Genomic DNA, 21,880 nt, shown 5'->3' with positions numbered 1-21,880 from the left:
GATGATTTTAAAACAATTTAATAATTTATTCTGGACTTTGTACAAAGTATAAAGAATAGTAAATACAAACTATATAATATCTTCAGTCACTCTGAAAGGATGGGTTAGTAAATCCTGTAGTATTGGGAATCTCCATCCCTTTGTCTTCCTGCTTACCAGGTTCATCTTTCATTGGTATGTATCTTTCAACATATTTTTTATCTGAAATATCCATTTCCTTGTCTTCCTTCTTTACGCTTTCATCTTTCATGTGTTGGTACCTCTCATTACGATTTTTCGGTAAGGCAGGGCCCCAGGTATCAGTTGGTCTGCAGCAACTTGCAATACGCTGTATTGTGGAAAAATTATCTTTATTTCGGAACACAAAAATTTACTAAAGGTGGCAATTCACCTTCATAAGCCGACAGTTATCTCTGCCATCCCCCCATACACATGCTATTTGGTACAGCTAAACGGCCCTGTGTTCTCTATGGGGAAGGATAATCCACTTATCTCTCCAAGAACAAAGGGTTTGGGCAAAGATTTTCTATCACTCTACCTCTTTTCTCCGCCAACATCCCAAAGGAGCTGCCTGGGTAATTTCATAATTAGCTGCAGAGGACAGTGCTATATACTTACCTGTCCCACTGGGCTGCAGCTGGCGGTTCCCGGACATCCCGCTGTCAACATTTTAACACCATCACGTCACCAACACTCAGCACAGATACTATGGAGTCAGCGGTTGTTAAAACACTGACAATGGTGCGAAGGCCAGGAATTGGTAGCTGTGGCTAAGCGGGCCAGGTAAGTATGTAGCACTGTTATGTCCCCCCCAGCCCCAGCAGCATCATTGATTATGAATATATCCCAAACAATGTCTTTAGGTTAACTCGCTGCTGCTTTTTATTTCACCAGATTTATTTAGAGGTACCGATAATACCCCTAATAATTCTGCTTGTGCAGTTCAAAATAATGTAGCTTGGTTGGTTATAACATCCCGTGTCCATTGTGCAATAAATCTGTTACAGCACTTTCACCTCTGTTATAAATGGAAGCCTCAGTGCAGATATGAACAGAGCTTTAATGTTTCTGTAACATATACTATTATATCAAAGGCTTATATGCATATATTAAATGATGGTATATTGTTAGGATACACCATCATTTGAAACTATTGAACTACACTTGCAGTGCACTTTTTGCTCCACAAGGACTCTGACGAATGTACCAATTCCGGAAACCTCTGAGATGGTGTCTACGTTGCACTACTTCAAACTGATTAAAATTCATACAATTATCAAATTAGGTAAAACTTACATCACATAGAGTACTTGGCATCAATAGAGTAGAAGGGTAGTTACCATGTGACTCAATGACATTCTAAAATTATTTAGCCACAAACCTACTGTCTGGGCTCTGGCAATGATTCTTCTCTTGGGTTTGTTCCTAGAAATCTTATACTTGGCTAACTCCCTTCAGCCTGACCCTCAGCTCAACCCAGCAGACTCTTCCACAATTCCCCACTTAAGTCTGATAGGATGCTAAGTGTATACCACCTTGGCAAACATAAGTCAGCAATTCTCCTCCATGACTAATACAATCCAGTCCCTTCAACAAAGTCAGCTTGAATAAAAGGTCAGCTTACCATCTAAGGCCTTGCTGGGCAGCGTTCTAGGGATAACTTAAAGGAGAAGTATTTTTAAAATCCAGCAGCCAGCAGTGGAAAATTTGATAACGAGTAGGAACTTACCTCTCCCTGTGCCAAGTGGTGAGCGGCGGGATCGACTTCGGGACCCCCACTTGGCTCTGGGATCTCTGACGCTTACCCGTTATGATTCGGCTGATGGACTGGCTGCTCAGGCAATCAGTGACTGGGGTGGGACGTCGCTCCAGTCACTGATTGGCTGAGCGGCCACTCCATAAGCTAGGACAGGCACTTTCTCATCACAACTTAAGGCAAAATGCCTTCTGGCGAGGGTCCTGAGGCCGGTCCGACCGCTCATCACGGGCACGGGGAGAGGTTAGTTCCAACTCGTTATCAAATTCCCCCTGCCAGATTTGAAAAATTGCCGGACTCCTCCTTTAAGACACTTCTGTTGGACATGATCAAACCTACCTATTCTGCACAATCCAATCTTCGACTTGCTAAAACATATCGAATTATCATCTCCATTATATACTGACCTGCAAAATATTTCCTTTACTTTGAATGATCTTGACACCTGCAATGATTGGAATCCAAATAAGGCAGAAAACAATCATGAGGAATCCCAGGATTATACCCCATTTTGGATACACAACACCATTATTAACTGGGGCTTCAAATGATACCAGTGACCAAATCAAAATCACCTGGAAAAAAAAATAAAATATGCCTCTTATCGTCAGATTTGGTTAGAAAATTATACAGATTCAAAAACTTTACATTGAGGTTAAAATTTTAAATATAAAATTAAGACTTCTGTTTTAGGAAACCGGTTATTAAATATTCTATTTTAGAATTCCTCTATCGGCCAGGGACCGATCATTCATGCAACCCTTTTCTTTGCATCGATCCCACAACCCGTTTTCTATGGGGGAGAAGTGCTCACTGGGTCTTTTACACAAAGCAATATCGGCCCGATTAGCTGATACTTACCCCAGGTAACAGGGCCTTAAAGCGAATATACCATCAGGTACATAGCTTTACTATTTTTACATGAATAGACCAGTGCCGGTGCAGGGACGTTGGTGCAGTGGTCCTTTTTTTGAACTGTGCCCTGATTCCTGCGCACAGCGCAGGTCTGTTCCCGCCCAGGCTAAAGCATTGGAAGCAGGCCCACCGTCCCCCAGTATGATGAAACTCCTCCCCTTTGTGGCCCCGCTCCATTAGAATCACAGAGGGAAGAGGGTTTCGTCACACTGGGGGAGGGGGGTCCCATCCCTAATGCTACAGGCTGGGACCGTAGACCGGGGAACTGGGACACAATTCAAAAAGAGAACCGTGGCACTGGCACTGGCATCTCCGCGCTGGAGCCAGTTTATTCATTTAAAAAATTTTACATTTAAAATTTTACATTTAAGCGATGGGCCTGATGGTAAATTCGCTGGTTCTTAGACAATTGTCTATAGGATCTTGTCTCACCTAATAGACTTCTGGGATCAGATGGGGTGTACTTAACATATTGACCTTACATCTTTTCCAGCAACAACATTGGTGAACACTGGATGCCTAGTAATTGCCAAGATGACTTGGGAATGTGAAATGGGGAATTTTGTCCTGACAAAGAAATTCTAGCATTAGCTGGTAGATGGTAATACATAACACTTACCGCTAAAAGAACAGGTGACACAAAATACCAGCAGGCCCTCCACCACAACCAGAAGATCCAGTGCTTCTTACCAATCATCATCTCTATATCCATGATGACCTTATTGCCACCTGTTGGGTTGAAAAATGAATTGAAATTATTATGTAAATAGAAGGGAAGGTGAGATGAGTAATAATAATAATAATAATAATAATAGGGAAATGCACAAGTGATGCACAATGGATTACGTAATGACCTTCTGTAAACAATTATGTATCTAGTTGAGTTAAGGTCAGGGTGAAGACTGTTGGTTGTTTGCAGTTATTTCTCTTCCTTTACCCTAAAGGGGTTTAATAGGATGCCAAAAACATAGATGCTTCCCTCCAACAACAGCGCGCTGAGGTCATTTATTTGTTTAGGGAGTACTTCCCTTAGAGTCAATGGTAAACACTGGAAGATGATGCAAGTCTATTTCTCACCTTTTCTATCTTGGCTCCAAAATAAATATATTATTTAATAAATGGTTCATGATCATGACCATATTACGGAACCATGGAGTATGTTAACAATATAATTCTATGGGCCCATACTTCCGCATATTGTATGGCTATATTATGGAGGAGCATTATATGGAGGCCACCATTAACTGGCATAGCCGCAGGGGCGGATTAACTTTACCATAGGCGCTGGGCTGTTCACCAAGCCTGGGCCCCCCCACCCCACTGTAACTATGGCGGCACTAGCGTGGTGTTCATAGTACAGGATAGATAATGTCATGATGCCCTGATTTGTCCAAAATTGAGGTAAAAAAAAGCAGCGATTGTTTGCAAATCATGGCAGAAGTGTAGCCAGGAGACAATACACCAGTGAAAGAATAAGTGTGTTTTGGTGGCCATGGGCCCCCCAGGATCTCAGGGGCCCCGGGCTACCACCCGAATCGGACCTATTATAATCCTCATAGGGGTCTGTAGTATGTCATGTGCCCTAAACCTGAAACCAACACCATAGTTAATTTGAGAACTATAGATGTTCACAATTGTCATTTTCAGGTTATTTCTAGAGATGAGTATGTTCGTACGAACATGACGCTAATTGTTCGTGTTTGCCGATCACAAACTAATTGTTCGATGATCGGAATGGTTATAACGATAATTTTCGAACATATTCGAACTTGCCAATGTACACAACTGCGTAATTTACACTTTGCACCTTTGCAATCTGTACGCATCTGTGTAACTCTAGACCGAAACGTACACAATCTGTACGTAACTGCATGTACAAATGCGTACGCAACTGTGTAATTTATGCTGTACGCACGTGGGTAGACCGAAACGTGCACTTCTACTGCACGTTCGTTATTTGTTCGTGAATGTTTGATGAACATGAACCGATCACAATAATTTTTTTTTATGTTCATGTTTGTTCCGAACCGAACATCGGGATGTTCGCTTATCACTAGTTAATTTCAGTTGCATAAGCTCTTCACTCCACTCCATGTGATTAAAGAGATCATTATTCTATGTCTAAGTCTAATGATATAAAAAAAATCTACATTCTAATTTGTACCTACCATAAATCCATATCAGCGCCACAAATTCCAACAATGCAGCAAATAAGATCGCCCATCCCCCACAAAAGGAATCAATGAGAATAACCCAGTAAATTCCAGCCTGCAAATGGAAGAAACAAGAAGAGTCACATAAAAATGACATACATATACGATAATGAAAACCCTTATGATTGTGTGACCATTTCTTGGTCAACTTCTACAGTATGCCATTACTTTTCTATCAAGGGGGTCTGACTTTATTAAACCAGTTTTCTGGCTCATTCCTCCTTAGTAACAGAGTATCAGAAAGTTGGTAGAAAACGGTTGCTGTAGTTTCTTTACCATTAGTGTTTATACCAGTTAGTTGGTTTTCAAGTTAGTGATGGGTCAGGGAGGTCGCCCCCTACTGGTATGGAGAAATCAGTTAATCTCATATTTGAAATTCTGGAACCTTATATGGTCAAAAGCCAAAAATGACTCATAAACAACCAATTATAATACTACTCGGGGAAAAAGAGAGTGAAAGCAGTGCTTTTTAAGGTTTAGTCTTTGAGGTTTTTTTTAAGCTAAAACAAAAATAAAGGGGTCACTATAGGTTGCGTCCTTGGAGCACAACACCTAGTGGCACATCTAGTATATATTTAGCATTGCAAGCCGATTCCATTAACATTGAAGATCCAAAGCTGAATGGATGCCTAGTAAATATAATGGATTCAGTATGCGGACACAGGGTGCCCGTCATCTGTTCAAGAGGGCAATGAAAGGTGCCACTGGGGGAAGAGATGGTGCGGTGAAGTAGGAGTGAAGGAGATGTCTTTATTGAAATCTCAACCTAGTAAAATTCTAAGCAGCAGAGGAAGATCTCTAGACCCCGAAATGTGTTGCTACATAGAGATTTCAATAAATACGCTTCACTCCTTCATCGCACCATCACATGCCCTGGTTACTTCTTCCATTGCCTTCTTGGTCAGTTCGCACACTATCTCACTCATGAAAAAACTTGGGTTCACTCATAGTACTTTACTTTTTTTTTTTAATACTATTTTTACATAGTATTTTGGATGTGTTTCAGCAGGGCTATTTTTGTGACATATGTTAAGTCAGGATATCAGAAGAAGTGAAAGTGGTAAGCACAAACTGTACCTGAGTGACACATGGGATACCAAGAAGAAACAACAACACACAAAGCGCTGTGGTAAGGGGAATCCGCATTTTCTTCATTGCTTTGGGGAACGCGTCCTGTATGGCTGTTGTAACAGTTTCTTGTGAATAAAAAAAAAAGCAAAAAGAAACACAATTTAACTGCTGCTTTTTGCGAAACTTATTACTATGTACAAACATCTTTTAAGCAGTGGCTTGGCTGGCCAGAACAATACTATGGATGTGGATTAAAGGGTAATTGTTTTGCTTGTCTTACCTACAGTAGCAAACTGGGAGTCAAGTCCTAATGCGAGAAGCATGCAGAAGAATAAGATGGACCACAATGGAGATATTGGCAGCTTTGCCAGCGCATCTGGATAAGCAATGAATGCCAAGCCAAATCCTACAAAGAAAGCATACAATAGAACAATACAATAGACTGGAGCTGTCCCATGGAGTCTTTTCTATTAACTGGTGTCACCTTTCACTATAATGTTATACAGATCACTTTTCATCAGACACCTTCTTATCATCACAGTCAGAAGGGAAAGTCTAGATGTTAGGCTTAGTAATAAGAATGGAAACTGCAAGATTCTAGAATTATAATTTTAAGATACACATAAAATGCAAAATGGAAAAAAGAACCATTATTAACATAAAAACTTGATTTAAATGATAGGCCACTTTCTGATGACACATTCCCTTTAAGGCTTAGTTCACACTATGTTTTTGCAATCCATTTAACGTAAACGTTTTATGGAAACAACGGATTAAAAAACTAATGCAATTGTGTGTCATCCACTTGGATCCATTTTTCCATTGACTTCCATTATAAAACAAACAAACAAAAAAAAGGATCAAAATGGATGCGTGGATGCAGAAAAATAGTGTTGACTGCATTTTTCTGTCCATTAAAAGTAATCAATTAAAAGCGGATAGAAGCAATTCTTGCATTCAATGGCATGGCTCTATGCACTGGGGGCAGGCCCGCCGCCACCCAATGTAACGAAACCTCTCCCCTCATGGCTCCATTAGGATCACTGGGGAGCACCAGGTCAATAATACTTTCATATCGATATCTTTAAATTGTATTGGCCGTTCTTCTCTTTAAGAACCTTGTCTGTGAATGTTTTGTTACCTTCATCAACTACTTCTGAGACTTTTTTCCCAGACACGAAGGCCATGTGTCCCAAGATGGAGAAGATAGCGAATCCTGCCAGGACGCTGGTGAGACAGTTTACTACGCAGACCACTATGGAATCCAGGTAACAGTTGTTATTGAATTTATTGTAAGATGAAAGAGCGATCAGTCCACCCCAAGCCGTAGATAGGGAATAAAAAATTTGGGTAGCAGCATCTCTCCAGACCTAGAAAAGACATAAAATGAGGAAACAGCTCCCCATTCCAGATGGGATCCACCTCTCCACATAATGAGAGCGGCCAGAAGTAAGAATCAAGAAGTAGGTTCAGCAAAAACGTGTTCTCCAATCCAAACATCTTTACTGCATAAAAACACAAAACATATGTCAAATAATGTGTTTCGAGTCACAAATAATGTGTCTCGGGACCGCTTAACCTTTAATCATGGTACCATGATTAAAGGGAATTTGTCACTAAGTTTATTCCACCTTAAATAAGGGCAGCATAAATTAGTGCAAGGAAAGCTGAACAGATCGGTGTATTACTGACATCACTTTGTTAAGCCATTTTCCAAATATGGAAGAGAATAGGATTCTTGCCGCACCCCTCCCCCCGCCCTCCAGCTGTTGATTGACAGATGACTGTCTATACACAGCATAGATAGATAACTGCCAATCAGCATCTTGTGGGCGGAGTTTTCTCATAAATATCCAGGACTACCGGGCTTATGCACATAATGGAGAGGACTACTTATTGTCCAGGTTATTCAGGAGGATATCTCTGGATCAGCTGCACAGAACAATGTAAGTGATACATTATTCTGCTCAGCTTCTCTGACACTAGTTTATGCTACCCTGAGATAGGACAGCAGAAAACTACTGACAGAGTCTTTTTGAGGGTTAAGCGTAGCCAAAACGGTTGTGACATATGATGTGGTGTTTTCGCAATAAAGATGTTTGGATTGAAGAACGCCTTGAACCTACTTCTTGATGCTATAGATGTAATAAGTAGGCTATAAGTAGGCAAGGAATGCAATGCGACACTGATTTTTTGTGATGGTCCAGAGGTTGCCCCCATGCAAAGAGTGCGGTTACCCCTCATCCTGTACATGACTGCCCTCATCCAATCCATATCTTTATCATGCATCTGCTTCATCTAATAGATGTAGCACTGACTCTCAGATGAGATGAGCTCTGTTGTTTAATGTATTGGGGCTGGGGGGTGCAAAATATATGCATTTCTACTAAAATGTCACTTTATGGTCATGTTAACAAAATAAAGTCATTCTAGATAACTCCTGTAATTCATATTAAATAGCTTATCAGTTGCCCCTTGTCACAGGTGTCAATTTGCGGCTCTCCAGCTAAAGCTTTGGCTGTCCAGACATGATGGGAATTGTAGTTTTGCAACAACTGGAGAGCCGTGAGTTTGGCACCCCTGCCTATGTACAGGCTGGAGAGCAAGTGCAAAAAACTGATTTGATGCTGGAGAACATGGTAATCCCAAGGCCATGTATGAATGTAGTTGCCAACACTAGCCATGGGGAAAATTGTGATCACCGGCATCTTCTCTAGGCAATGTCACCTGATTGATGGGGATTTTCAGTGTCTGACATGTGGTGATCAGCTGATCGGCCCAGTGGCTTCCTGCCCAGCCCAATACTAGCCAAAAACATATGAACACAAAAGTTAAATCAGTAAAATGCAAAGTTTAACTGAAAAACTCACTTCCCCATTACTGAGCTTGCTGATGTCAGACTGCTGGCCAATATAATATTCTATCCCATCCTTTGCCCCCTCCAGCGTAGCGCCTCTGATCAGGAGGATGATGAGGACGACATAGGGAAACAGGGCTGTGAAGTACACCACCTACATTTAGGAGTAAAGAGGCAATACATAACTACTGATCTAGATAGTGAAGTTATACAATGATGAAGTAGTAGTAGTGTCATAAGACATTAGAGCTACCTTTCCTGAAGACTGTATGCCTTTAGATAATGAAGCCACAGTGATAATCCATGCCAGCAATAGACAAAGAGCTAGGTACCAAACTACATGCCCGGTCTCATCCAGGCTACCAGATTTCTGCAGGGCGACTTTTCTAAAAATATAGTAAAGTTCAGATCAGTATCCAGCTACAGAACAGGACATACAAAGACTTTACACCATTGAGAGTCTTAAAGGAGTAGTGCGGCGGTAAAAAAATATTCACAGAATAACACACATTACAAAGTTATACAACTTTGTAATGTATGTTATGTCTGTGAATGGCCCCCTTCCCCGTTTCCCACCACCCCCACCCGTGTACCCGGAAGTGTAGTGCATTATACATACCTGATCCGTGCCGACACGCGTCCGTCATCTTGTGCCAAACGTCATCTTCGGCCGGCCGGCCCGAACACCTCCGATCTTCCCGAGTGCCGGCCGCGTCATCAGCTGCTCAGCCGCGATTGGCTGAGCATAACTGTGCTCGGCCAATCGCGGCTCAGCGGCTGATGACGCGGCCGATGAGCCGCGATTGGCCGAGCACAGTTATGCTCAGCCAATCGCGGCTGAGCAGCTGATAACGCGGCCGGCACTCGGGAAGATCGAAGGTGTTCGGGCCGGCCGGCCGAAGATGACGTTTGGCACAAGATGGCGGACGCGTGTCGGCACGGATCAGGTATGTATAATGCACTACACTTCCGGGTACACGGGTGGGGGTGGTGGGACACGGGGAAGGGGGCCATTCACAGACATAACATACATTACAAAGTTGTATAACTTTATAATGTGTGTTATTCTGTGAATAATTTTTTACCGCCGCACTACCCCTTTAAGGTGACTATACACCTTCAATAACTGACCACCGCCCCATCCTGCCCCCCTCCTCCCTTAAGACAGGAACGTTCCACACAATTGATCTCGTGTTCTCTATGGGGAGGTTTAAGCCACAGCTAGTGAGCTCTGGCTGCGACTTCTTTTTTTCTAGAACAAAGGGGTATGGGAGTGATTTTCCATCATGCCTGATGCATATCTCCACCGATATTATCCGTGAGTGGCACAAGCATCGGGTATAGCCTATAAAAGTATCTATGAGGACATTTAGTGAAAATCCTGGCGAAAATTGGAAAAAATTGAATGTGTGAATACATTAGTCTTCATTTCTAGGAAAATAGCATTGTTCAAAGTTCCTTTTAGCCAGGCTAGGGTACAAGCATGACTTTCTAATACCGCATTACTACCCCATGTGTACATATTCTAATTGTACATCATCCATGAAATTAGTTTTATACATACTCCCAGTATTGTTTGCTTGGAAGCTCAGTATTGTTATCAGCCAGGCAGGTGAGGTTGTTGCTATTCACCCATGACACATTAACTGTTACTGTATCATTGTTCATTGTCACATTGCAGAATCCTGTAATAAAATAATAAATTATTAAAACAAAACATTTTATTATTATTATTATTATTATTATTATTATTGATAATAATAACAACAACTAAACTGTTATATTGTCTACCGATTTACCAGAAACTAAAAAGTATATGTCCATGTGAAATCACAGGAGTAATGTGTCTTCTTGAGAAAAGAAATAAAAATAACATGTGGAGATTAACAGGTCATTAAAGGGGTACTCCGGGGGGGGGGGGGTCAAAAAGTTATGCAGTTTTGTAAATTACTTCTATTTAAAATTCTCAAGTCTTCCAGTTCTTATCAGCTGCTGTATGTCCTGCAGGAAGTTGTGTATTCTTTCCAGTCTGACACAGTGCTCACTGCTGCCACCTCTGTCCATGTCAGGAACTGTCCAGAGCAGTAGCAAATCCCCATAGAAAACCTGATATGGAAGGAGGTGGCAGGAGAGAGCACCATGTCAGACCAAAAAGAATACAGCGCATTCAATAGCTTATATGTAGTTGAAGGCTTTCGTTTTTTCTTTTTTTTTTTTCTAAGAAGAAGTAATTTACAAATCTGGATAATTTTCTGAAACCAGTTGATTTAAAAACAATTTTATTGTGTACTCCTTGTATGCTTCACTGATGTTTTTGGGAAAGAAATCTAAAGCAAAGCAAAGTAATTCTGTGGTGGAGTTACCTCCAGAAGGTGGCACCATAGAGCTAGTTTGCATATGCATCTGCCCATGTGAAAGGACTGTTGACTTAAAGGGGCATTCCAGGAAAAATCAACTTGTTCCCTATCCACTGCTCTGGGAGTCGGGTCGTGACATCACCATTTTATCCAGGAAGTGAAGCCTTGATGCAGTAGTAAGTGCAGGGAAAAAAGCACTTTATAAGCATTTCCCATAATAAGAGTATATAACTTTTGGGCGGCAATACAATACTTTAATAAAATTTTTTACCGGATTTCTCCTTTAATAACCTAAAAATAGTATACTGACCTGATATACCGTTACGACAACTGCTGTCTGCCCAGTGGAAGCACTCTGCCCATGGCAGGTAACTATTAAATGAGGCAAACAAGTAATACAGACTATAGGCAACAATAACATTGTAGTAAATAGATACCAATGCTGATATGAGAACCATTGCCACGCCAACACCTGAGGTAGAAAGAGAGGCTGATTAATTATGGACAATTTTTTTTCAGATAGCTGGAGATCATTATGCAACAGAAAAGTTAAAGGATGGTTTCATTTTTTGTTTACTTGTTTGTTGGAATATGAGCAACAGCTACAGACCTATGAAATGGAAGAAGTATACTACATAGAGAGTAGATGGCATTGTGTAAATGGTTAATGTTTATAGATGTGTACAGCATTGTGCTGCTCTCTATGGTTCTTCTTCTTTGTAATCCTTCATCTCTGCAACAATTTGCAAGTCTAGATCCCCAACTAGAGTGGATCCACTTGTCTCCACAGGTTCCTTCTGATGCTCCAGTTTATCAACACATTTAGACCATTTATGCTACGTTTACACAGAACGATAATCGCCTGATCGTACGATTAACGATGTTGAAGTAACGATGTGTTTTTCATAACGATCAGCGTTTAGACGGAACGATATATCGTACAGAAAATTCGTTTTGCGATCGTTTTGCGATCGCTTAAGCCTATCTCACACATAGGGTAAATCGGTGAACAATGATCTGCGAATTTTTTGCGAACGATCAACAACGATTTGAGAACTTGTTGAAAGATCAAAATGAACGATTTATTGCTCGTCGCTTGTTCTTTTGCAGCGTTTACACGTACGATTATCGTTTGAATGCGATTGTTATCGTGTAAATTCGCATGATAATCATTCCCTGTAAACGCAGCATTAAACCCATGCCTTATGCTTGGGACACCTGAATCATCACACTGTCCCTGTTGCCTGTCTTGTTTCCATAATGCATCCTTGTGTCATCACACCTTCAGGTAAGTGATGCACCCAATTGTCCATTTCTTCCATGGTTTTCTTCTGATGCCCCTGTGCCCATTGTAGGCACTTTTGGCAGTGGCAGGCCCGGAATGATCATCTGCCTTTCTGGACAAATTCCTAGTGGGTCACCATGATAGTCAGTCAGTGATCCGCTGAGACTTTGTGTGTGGCTCTGCAGAGGCTGCCCGTCCTGTCATTGGTAACTATCAATATCTGTGCAGTACCCTGCACAATGGGGGAGATTTATCAAACATGGTGTAACCAATCAGATTCCACTTTTCATTCCTCATAGACTCTTTGTAAAATGAAAGGTGGAATCTGATTGGTTGCTACGGGCAACTGAGCCAGTTTTACTTTACACCATGTTTGATAAATCTCCCCCATTGTCCTTCTGCTCATACAGTATATAGTTAAAGAGGTTGTCCTGGCAAAACTAACTTGTCCCCTATAAACAAGTTACAAATCGTTGTAATCGTACTGACTTGGGGGACATAACATTTCAGTTTTACCATAGGGCGAACAACGTAACCCCTCTCAAATAAAATTGTGTTTTATTTTCAATTTCACTGCGCAAATATTTTTTTTCCTGGTTTTGCAGCATATTTTTATAGAAAAAAAAACTGAAATTGGCTCGGTCCTTAAGGGGTTAAAGAGATGTTTTTTGGGGTTATTTTTGAAGGTCTTGATGGTGGATGAGAGCCAGATGTGTCAGGGTAGAAAGTTCTAGAGTATGGGGGAGGCTTTGGCATAATCTTGGAGGCTGTTGAGTGAAGTACGAACAAGGAGAGAGCACAAACGGAGGTCATTGGAGGATTGGAGGTTGTGTGAGGGACGGTAGCGGGATATCAGATTAGAGCTATATGGAGGGGACAGGTTGGGGATGGCCTTGTATGTCATAGTCTCTGGAATCACAGTTTATTTATGGGTCAGGATATAAACTTATCCAGTGGACTGCAATATGAATTTTGAATGAATCCAGTCTCTAGGATGTGTCCCAACATAGTCTGATGTGCGCAAAAAACAACTCAAATATGGCTTTACAAATGGATGTAAAATCTAGACAGTTTTTTTGTCCAGTCATTTTTGAATGAAAAACAGTAGGTTTTTTTTAAGAATAGACATAATGACCCGCCAAAATGACCATGCACATCTGTAGGCACAAGCAGCCATTCTACTATTGGTTCAGTAAAAGTCAATAAAAAAAAGCCTTTTTTGCATGTTTTGTGAGCTGTAAAACTCTGTGGGAAAAAATAAATCTCCATGTGGCAGATGTCACATCACCAGATGAGATAAAACATCTTCATTAGTGTTTCATGATTTATGTCCGTGAGTCGGGATGTGTTACAGATCAAGGTAGGAAGCTTGGTTAGTAAAATGTTCTGGACTGGAGAGATGTCACATAGATGTCAGAGGATGTTGGCCAGCGGTGGGATGAGATATCCGTCTGTCCCCAGATTAACCCTTGTTTATCAGATCTGTCTCTGCCCAACGTGTCTATTGACATAGTGATATTGTAAAATCTGTGTTCCATGCAGCAAATTCATCTTCCTATAACCATATTGGCAACTGAAATTGGAAACCATCCTTGCAACTTTCCGAGAAGAGTATAATAAATATAATTTAGACTCTAAAGCCTACCTTCAAAGAGTGGCACAATCCTCCAAACTGCAACAGGACCCAGGCTGGCAAACTGGCCGATTGAACATTCCAAAAAAAACAGGGGCAAACCAGCAAATGCCAGCATAATCGTATACGGGATTAGGAAGGCTCCTGAAATAGAGAGAAACATTGTTATCTCTTTGTTATGTCTATGGACAAGCAAATCTTTCAGAATCCTTTTGAGCAATACCACCTCTGCAGTTAGTAGTTTGATCCATGGTCCGGTAAGACCGTAAGAAGCAATGGGGAACCCCTTAAGAGCACTGCCTGCCCCCATAGCGCTGATCTTCCCCGCTTCGGCCCGCCCCTTTATAATTATAATGAAAGGAGCCAGCTGGATCAGTGCTATGGGGGCAGGCTTACCGAACCATGGAGCAGACTTCTAACTGCACTGGAACAGCGCCGAAAAGGAAGGTAAGAAACATACCTTCCTCCTCCGCGTCTCCTGTGCAATAGGGACATGTCAGCTGGTTAGATTTGTCTAACCTGCTGACAGTTCCCCTTTAATTCTTGGTAAGAATATGTCCATAAAATGGTGGCAGAAGACATAGGTGCTCTTATTGTTCAATTGAGCCTATGTTATACCCCTTACTTGATCTTATTACCCCAGATGCTTTACTACTACTTTTAGTTATTGGGCACATGTAGCCTATGATAGCGCTGTAGTTACTGTGCATATTACACTGTGTTACTTGATATACTGCATCTTTTTGTTCAATTTGATTCATTTATGTAACCCCCACCTTATCCATCCCACTTAGTGATGTAACAGAAATTCACTGTTTGAAACGGCCCAGTAACAAGATTCCTGGTAAGGCCAGAAGAAGTGAATTTTTTGCCTGCAAAACAGCTGTCTTGACCCCTTTTGTTCCTCTCTACCCTGTACACTTTGTTGGAAGGTGGGTGGGAGGTAGTCACCTGGACGGCTCCCCGCCTGTGTCTAGTCACGATATCTCCCTGTCAGCGCTCTCGGCAGGGGCAGGGATTATTGACAGGGAGAGGCGCCGGTAACAGGGCTCTCTGCCTGTCACTCATCCCCAGAGAGCGCTGACATGGAGAGAGTGGTGAGTAGACACAGACGGGGAGCCGTTTAGATGACTATCTCCCGCCCCCTCCCTGCCGCACGTTTGGGGATTAAAATTAATTTTCTCTCGGTATAAAGCTGCTGCTGCAGCCGAGGCCGGAGCGTACCATGAGCTGCACAGGAGCTTTAAGCAACTTTTCTCTAGTGGAAAGCCTTTTGGGTTATTGCAATATGCTGTCCAGTGTCTGTGAGATTTCTATCTATAGTCAAAGAGAGACCCAGGTGAAAACACAGGAAGTGGCTGCTATTTGCTGGAGAGAGAGAGAGAGAGAGAGAGAGAGAGAGGACGTGGAATCCCCATAGAAAACCTCTCCTGCTCTAGACAGTTCCTGTCTCGGCCAGAGGTGTCAGCAGAGAGGACTGTGTCAGACTGAAAATAAACAAACATTTCCTGCATGACATACAGCAGCTAATAAGTAAGGGAAGACTTGAGATTTTTTAATAGAAGTAAATTACAAATCTATATAACTTTCTGATATCAGTTGATTTGAAAGAAAAATATTTTCGCTGGACAATCCCTTTAATATAAATCTTTGCCAGACTTCTTCTTTAATTTCCTAGCTGTAGTATAAGGCCTACAGAGCCGTGAATAACCGCAAAGAAAGTGAGCTGCCCATTTTATTATATTATTAAACACATTAGGCTGCCAAAATGGTTTTGGGTGGAGACAAGTTTCACTAATAGTCGGCTTATGGGAAGGATAAACATTCTAACAGGAAGAGCTTTATATTCTGTATCTTCATGATCATCTAGATAATTCTATGCAGGAAGAACATAATGAGACTACATTGGGAGCATGCTAAGAAAACAAGAGAAACTGCGATCTCACCTGAGACAAGGGACCATGGACTTACTATGCAGCATCTATATTTTTTTGCTGTAACTTCCATAGATGACTGTTGTCTCAGCTAAGTTTTAGGTCCCCAAACATCTTAGACTTTAGTTGACATACTCACCACCAATGGCAGGCTCAGCCATCAATCTAATGTGCATCAGGCTCTTCCTAATAACTTATGACAGATGATATCAATGGAGATGAAAAATCACCATGCAACCCCTTTGTTCAGGGAGAGATAAGTTACAGCCAGTTCTCACTTATGTAGATTTAAGCTGGCATTTGTATGAGGGAACTTTGGATATATTAAAAAAGGGAAAATGTTAATAAACTATGCAACAGAAAGCCAATGATGCTGGAAAACATTGCAAATCCCCCCCCCCCCAAAAAAAAGAGCACTGTCAGGACTGTAGTGGAGTACACTAGAGAAGGGATGGGAGAGGACACAGACAGTGAGTCCTAGCCTGGTTTCACCCAGCTGACCCTGCCTACTTGCAAAAGCAGCCCTAGGCAACTGCGGACAACCACAGTGACAGCCCCTTACCTGAGGCCATGGTGGAAACACAGAACAGAGACAAATCAGACAAACACCAAAGGAAAGTTGTATCGGTTGGGGTCAAACCAAATAAACAATGTGCACAAAATCAGGAACCAAAGGTGTAGTCAAGGAAACAAGAGCCGAGGTCAGGAAAACCAGGTAACAATGCAGAAATAGGAGGAGAAGATGCTTGCACGTTAGTGACACTAGACTTATAGCCAAAGAGTACGGGAGAACTAGGGGCATTATATAGGAGATAAGGGGCCTGGTCCAGAACATGATTGCCCCCTGATCCTCACCACAATCATGAATCAGCTCAGCTGCGGGATTCAAACCTTCCCACAGGTGACATGGGCCTGTACCACCCTGATAGCTAGGGATGCCATTGGGTATCCCTGACATTACGCAGCTGGGAGCGCCACATGGAAAACCTATTGTAAAGCTGCTGGAGCATATTCCTGAAGGTCTGGGGCCACGCTCCAGTCAGGAAGGAAGTCACTGGAACGCTGGAAGGTAAGGATCTGACAGAGCACCATTGGGTGGCATTCGGTCTTAGTCTCATTTATTTCAATGGAGCTGAGTTTCAATGTCAAATACAACCCATGGACAGGAATGGTAATAAAGTCTACTGTAATAACTCTGTTTTTACTATAAAACACATTACACATCTTTCAAGACATTGTACTGTTCAACTCTTTCAGTATTGTTGCCTATTTACCTCCACCATGTTTGAAAGCAAGGTATGGGAATCTCCAGACATTGCCAAGTCCCACGGCATATCCCACCATCGACAACAAATAGTCGGCTTTTCTAGGCCACATCTCCCGTTCTGGTTCTCCATCCTTGGCTGTTTCATTGACTTCACTCTTCATTTAACATGTATATTATATAGATTAATTTACTTAAAATGACTGAGTGTTTATAACAGTATTGGAAGATATGATTAGTGATCGTCAAAAAAAGAAAACATCCATATCCCACCAGTGTCTGAATTTAAAGGGGTACTCCAGCGGGGGGGCACTTTTGTGCTGGGACCGGGGAGGAGGTGGCTGAGGGAAAAGACGTCCACCCACCTCCCCGGTTCCAGCGGCGGGCCGGGCACCGGAGCGCCGCGATGCAAGACCCGCCACTGGAACCGGGATGGTGAGTGGATGCCGTTTCCCTCAGCCACCTCCTCCCCGGTCCCAGCAAAAAAGTACCCCCCCCCGCTGGAGTATCCCTTTAAATTTAGTCATAAAAGGCCCAAAATAAGCTGTTCCAGAGTATCCTGATACTGAGAGTCGTATCATACTGCTTTAATCTGTAGGGGAACCTGACACCACACGCTCAATTCAAATCCAGTGCCACCATAGGTGTGGTGAAGCACTGCATGCTCAGAACACTTAGGGGGGATATACATCAATGTCCGCACATAGTGCATACCAGTGAAAAGGTGCAGAAAGGCCGGTGATGGGCGCTAATTTTGAGACTTTTCACTGGTCTGAACCGCACTTGCTAAGAAGGGCAGGAAGCGGGCATGGCATTGCACATAGGCAGGTGTGGCCGCTCCATGTACAAGCTTTATTAAAGTATATGCCTACACATAGATGCCACCTAAGGTCATGAGTAGATTCCTGAGGCTGCCAATCTTGATACATTCCCCCTTTAGTGAGCAGAATAACAAGGCTAAATGAATCCAGAGCTGATTTTGTGAAACTTACTTACTTAGAAATGAGAAATAAAGATAATAAAAAGAAGGTATGAAATGGACATAAATAAGAAAAAATAGGAAAGGAAGTAAAGAAAGAGGGAAGGTAGAAAATAAAAGAGGCAGAAATACATAAATTTATAAATATATTAAAAAAAAAAAAGAAGGAAGAAAGTAATAGACATAAAGTGAAAAAAGATAGATCCAAGATAAAAAGGTAAGGGTGCGCTAAAAATTTATCTGAAAGATTTAGGAAGCCAAAGCCAGGAATGGATTTGAAAAGAGGATAGATCCCAGTCTTTCCTTTATGACCGGATCCCTGTTTATAGTGTGTTCCTGGTTTTGGCTTCAAAGATCTGTCAGATAAATCTGCCTGTGTATACGCACCATAAGAAAGATAGATGTACATAACGTAAAGGTAAAAGGGGAAAGAAAAAGGCTACAAAAAGCTAGAAAGAAATAGATAGTAAAAAATAACACATAGATAGAAAGATAGATAGATAGATAGATAGGTAGATAGGAAATAGATAGATAGGAGATAGATAGATAGATAGATAGATAGATAGATAGGAAATAGATAGATAGATAGACAGATAGATAGATAGGTAGATAGGAAATAGATAGATAGGAGATAGATAGATAGATAGATAGGAAATAGATAGATAGGAGATAGATAGATAGATAGATAGATAGATAGATAGATAGATAGATAGGAGATAGATAGATAGATAGATAGGAGATAGAAAGATAGATAGATAGATAGATAACATAGAAAGAAAGAAAGATAGGTAGGTAGACAGAAAGTAGAAGAAAATGAAGAAAAGAAAAAAGCACGATAAAAGAGATAGCTAGATAGAATAGAAAAATAAGCGCTGTAGGTAGTAAGCACGCAGAAGAGACATAAGAAAAAAGAAAAAAAGAAGCATCAATAGAAAAAAGAAAGAGATAAATACTTACATTAATATCTAGAGATTTCTTTTGCGCACATCTCATAAATCCCAGTCCAGATAACATGCCCATGTTCTTCTTCCAGCGTAGCCTGTGAAGTGACTTGTCTGCACTGTGTCACTATTGGCAGTGATTGCTGGGAGGTGCTATCAGGTGTCCCATTGTAATTATTACAATCAGTCATTTATTCCCTGGGATTTCTCAATGGCGCTTTATATCTAATCCTTCACAGATCTGCTTCATAACTATGCAAATCTGAAGTAATGTCATTAATAATTAATTAATAATGTCAAACATTTAATTACAGGAGTTCTTAATTGACAAATACCTACATATCCTCAGTGGTACATTACATATGTAATACAATGCAAACCTGACCGTGACGTGATAGTTTGGGGTACTGTTATTCTGAAAGTGCTCATATGTATGTATCATGCACATGCTGGGTCCTCCGCAGGGGGAAATGCTCAGGTTATCCCTATCCACCATAGCTAATACATGGAGATCTTGGAAGTTGTCCCACAATATATATGCGCATCCTCGCTCTAACTTACTGTAGATACTGTTACACCCATTTATCAGGAAAGGTCTCTATTGTAATGGAATAAAGTCAAGATTGAAATACCCTTCTAATATATTTTTTCATAACTACACATCCAACAATGATTTTTATTTTTTTATTGTCTATTAAGGGACAACTCCTGGTAGAACCACTTTGTAAAAAATGCCCCGGAGGGGATGAGTAAAAAAATAACACCCACTTACCTGGCTACTGCGCTGGTGCCCGCTTTCACCCCTGGTGTCCGGCTGCTTCCTGGTCTAGAGACGAGACTGGGAATGTGATGTCCCAGGCCCACTCGGCTCATCGGTGGCAGAAGTGGGACGCCGTTACAGCCACTGACTGGCTGACGTCATGTCCCAAGTCCAATCTCTAGACCAGGAATTGACTGGACACGGGGGACCACAGCAACGGAATGCGGGCACTAGCACGGGATCTGAAAAGGGAGGGGGGTAAGTGGATGTTATTTTTTTCACTCACCCCCTCCCCAGGCCTTTTGAAAAAAATGGTCCTGCCCGAAGTTCTCCTTTAAATTCAATGACCCAACATGCTCTGTACACAGTCTATATGGTGTTATAATTAAGTGTATAATTCTGTGAGGTCTTTATTCATAGAAAGGGTCAAGTAGTAGTTCACAGCAATGAATGAGAACTGTCAAGCATTGTGTTCAGATATTGATGTAAGATTCATTGATCTTTGGTAATTCTGCTGTTGATCATAAAGAAACCTATCTTTGCAATGCCGTTCCAGGGTATTATTAGGAGGTCTCTCCCTGTAAAGCTCTTTGTGTAAGTATGATATACCCCTACGGTGTTGCTAGTGTATACACCCTTCGCAAAAGCCTGTACTCTAAGTAAAAGTGGTGATGTAGTAGTACCTAAGTTTTGCCACTAGATGTCACTAGTATTGTATACTTAAGTATTGTACAGCTGTAATACTGTACGGGTTATTGTTGTTTGTGATCTGTGCACCAATGAGAGCTCTTTCTTTTTCTCTACCTATCACTTTTCTCCTTCTTTCTCTGCACTCTCTTCTCACCCACTAACAGCAGGCATTACAAGTGTTAGGGAGCCTTAGTCTGGTTCCTGTACAAGGAGGAAGCAAGCCAGAACAGCCCCTACAGAAGTCACGTTGGGCCCTGGCTTATGCCAGGTCCCCTGCTAGAACCAAACTTCAGTGTAGTCTAGTGAACAGACACACATGGGAAACAAGGACATCCGTTTCTTGAGAGCAACACTTCTATACACCATGCAGTGTTAGACGCTCTCAGAGAGGACAATTCAGGGATCATCCCAGCCCATGCCGTGAACAAGTCTAAAGGTGCAGGACAGTATCCTAAAGAAAGAGGAACTGATCTGGATAGAGCAAAGTTGCTAGAGAGCCTATGCACTCTATCTCGCAGCGCGGGTGTAACCTGGAAACCTTGGTCACTCTGCTCAACCCTGGTAACAAGGTCTGGGGCTTGTGTCATCCTCTAGGACAGGGCACCCGACACTGGTGGGCAATAGGTGGTGTAAAGACCAAAGAAGTCAAAACATGGGCTCAAGTATTCTCTCTACTCTCAAGTATTCTACTTACTCTACTTTTAAAGTTCCGGCAAAGCACAGTACTACATTGGGTTGGGACTCTCTTGACATCTTCCTCTCTACTTCTCTGAACTTACTGTACTTCTCTGCAGGCAACCAAGCCAGCACGGCTATCCTACCTCTCAAGCTCTCAGCACAAGTCTGTTAAGTCAAGTCCAAAGTTTATTGTCAAGTCAGAAGTCTATTGTATACTACTGTATCAAGTATTCTTGGAGTAAAGAAGAGTTAATTTATTGTAAAGGGACTTAAGCACTGACACAGTAATTGCATCTTCCTTGGGTCATCTCCCCTTTCTGTGGGTGGCAGTACCGATAGTCCGGGTGGGTAACAACTCTACTCCGGACCACCGTGATAAGCGCTCAAGGGACCCTCTTACAGCCCGGCAGGTCACCAACCACAGGGGAAAGAGTATAGCCAGCTCCCTAAAATAAAAGGAGGTGTGCCTACATACCTGTGTGCCCAACCGGCACTGGCGTCACAGCAACCTAACGTCTGTTATATCCCGACCAACCACTACTAAAGT

The 21,880-nt window shown here is 41.9% G+C and overlaps 1 protein-coding gene across 2 annotated transcripts; it reads right to left on the bottom strand.

The window, feature by feature from the left end:
• On the bottom strand, positions 1-19,353 carry LOC138802867 (sodium- and chloride-dependent neutral and basic amino acid transporter B(0+)-like). 2 transcript variants are annotated; one of them, XM_069986575.1, is made up of 14 exons: positions 19,222-19,353; positions 17,296-17,443; positions 14,100-14,231; positions 11,480-11,641; positions 10,377-10,497; positions 9,066-9,198; positions 8,826-8,966; positions 7,097-7,325; positions 6,236-6,361; positions 5,962-6,080; positions 4,840-4,939; positions 3,291-3,400; positions 2,164-2,331; positions 1-328 (listed from the first exon to the last, which is right to left on the bottom strand). In XM_069986575.1, exons 1-14 carry the CDS (start codon positions 19,282-19,284, stop codon positions 83-85), a joined length of 1,998 nt encoding a protein of 665 aa, XP_069842676.1. In that variant the 5' UTR covers positions 19,285-19,353; the 3' UTR covers positions 1-82. The 2 variants fall into 2 exon arrangements, with proteins under 2 accessions (XP_069842676.1, XP_069842677.1); XM_069986576.1 differs by lacking the exon at positions 17,296-17,443 and having other exon boundaries at positions 19,222-19,299.
• Positions 19,354-21,880: the final 2,527 nt, after the last annotated feature.

Source organism: Dendropsophus ebraccatus, chromosome 10 (genome assembly GCF_027789765.1).
Source record: "Dendropsophus ebraccatus isolate aDenEbr1 chromosome 10, aDenEbr1.pat, whole genome shotgun sequence".
Taxonomy (NCBI): Eukaryota; Metazoa; Chordata; class Amphibia; order Anura; family Hylidae; genus Dendropsophus; species Dendropsophus ebraccatus.
Note: the sequence above shows the minus strand (reverse complement) of the source record. Positions and strands in the feature narration are given on the sequence as shown.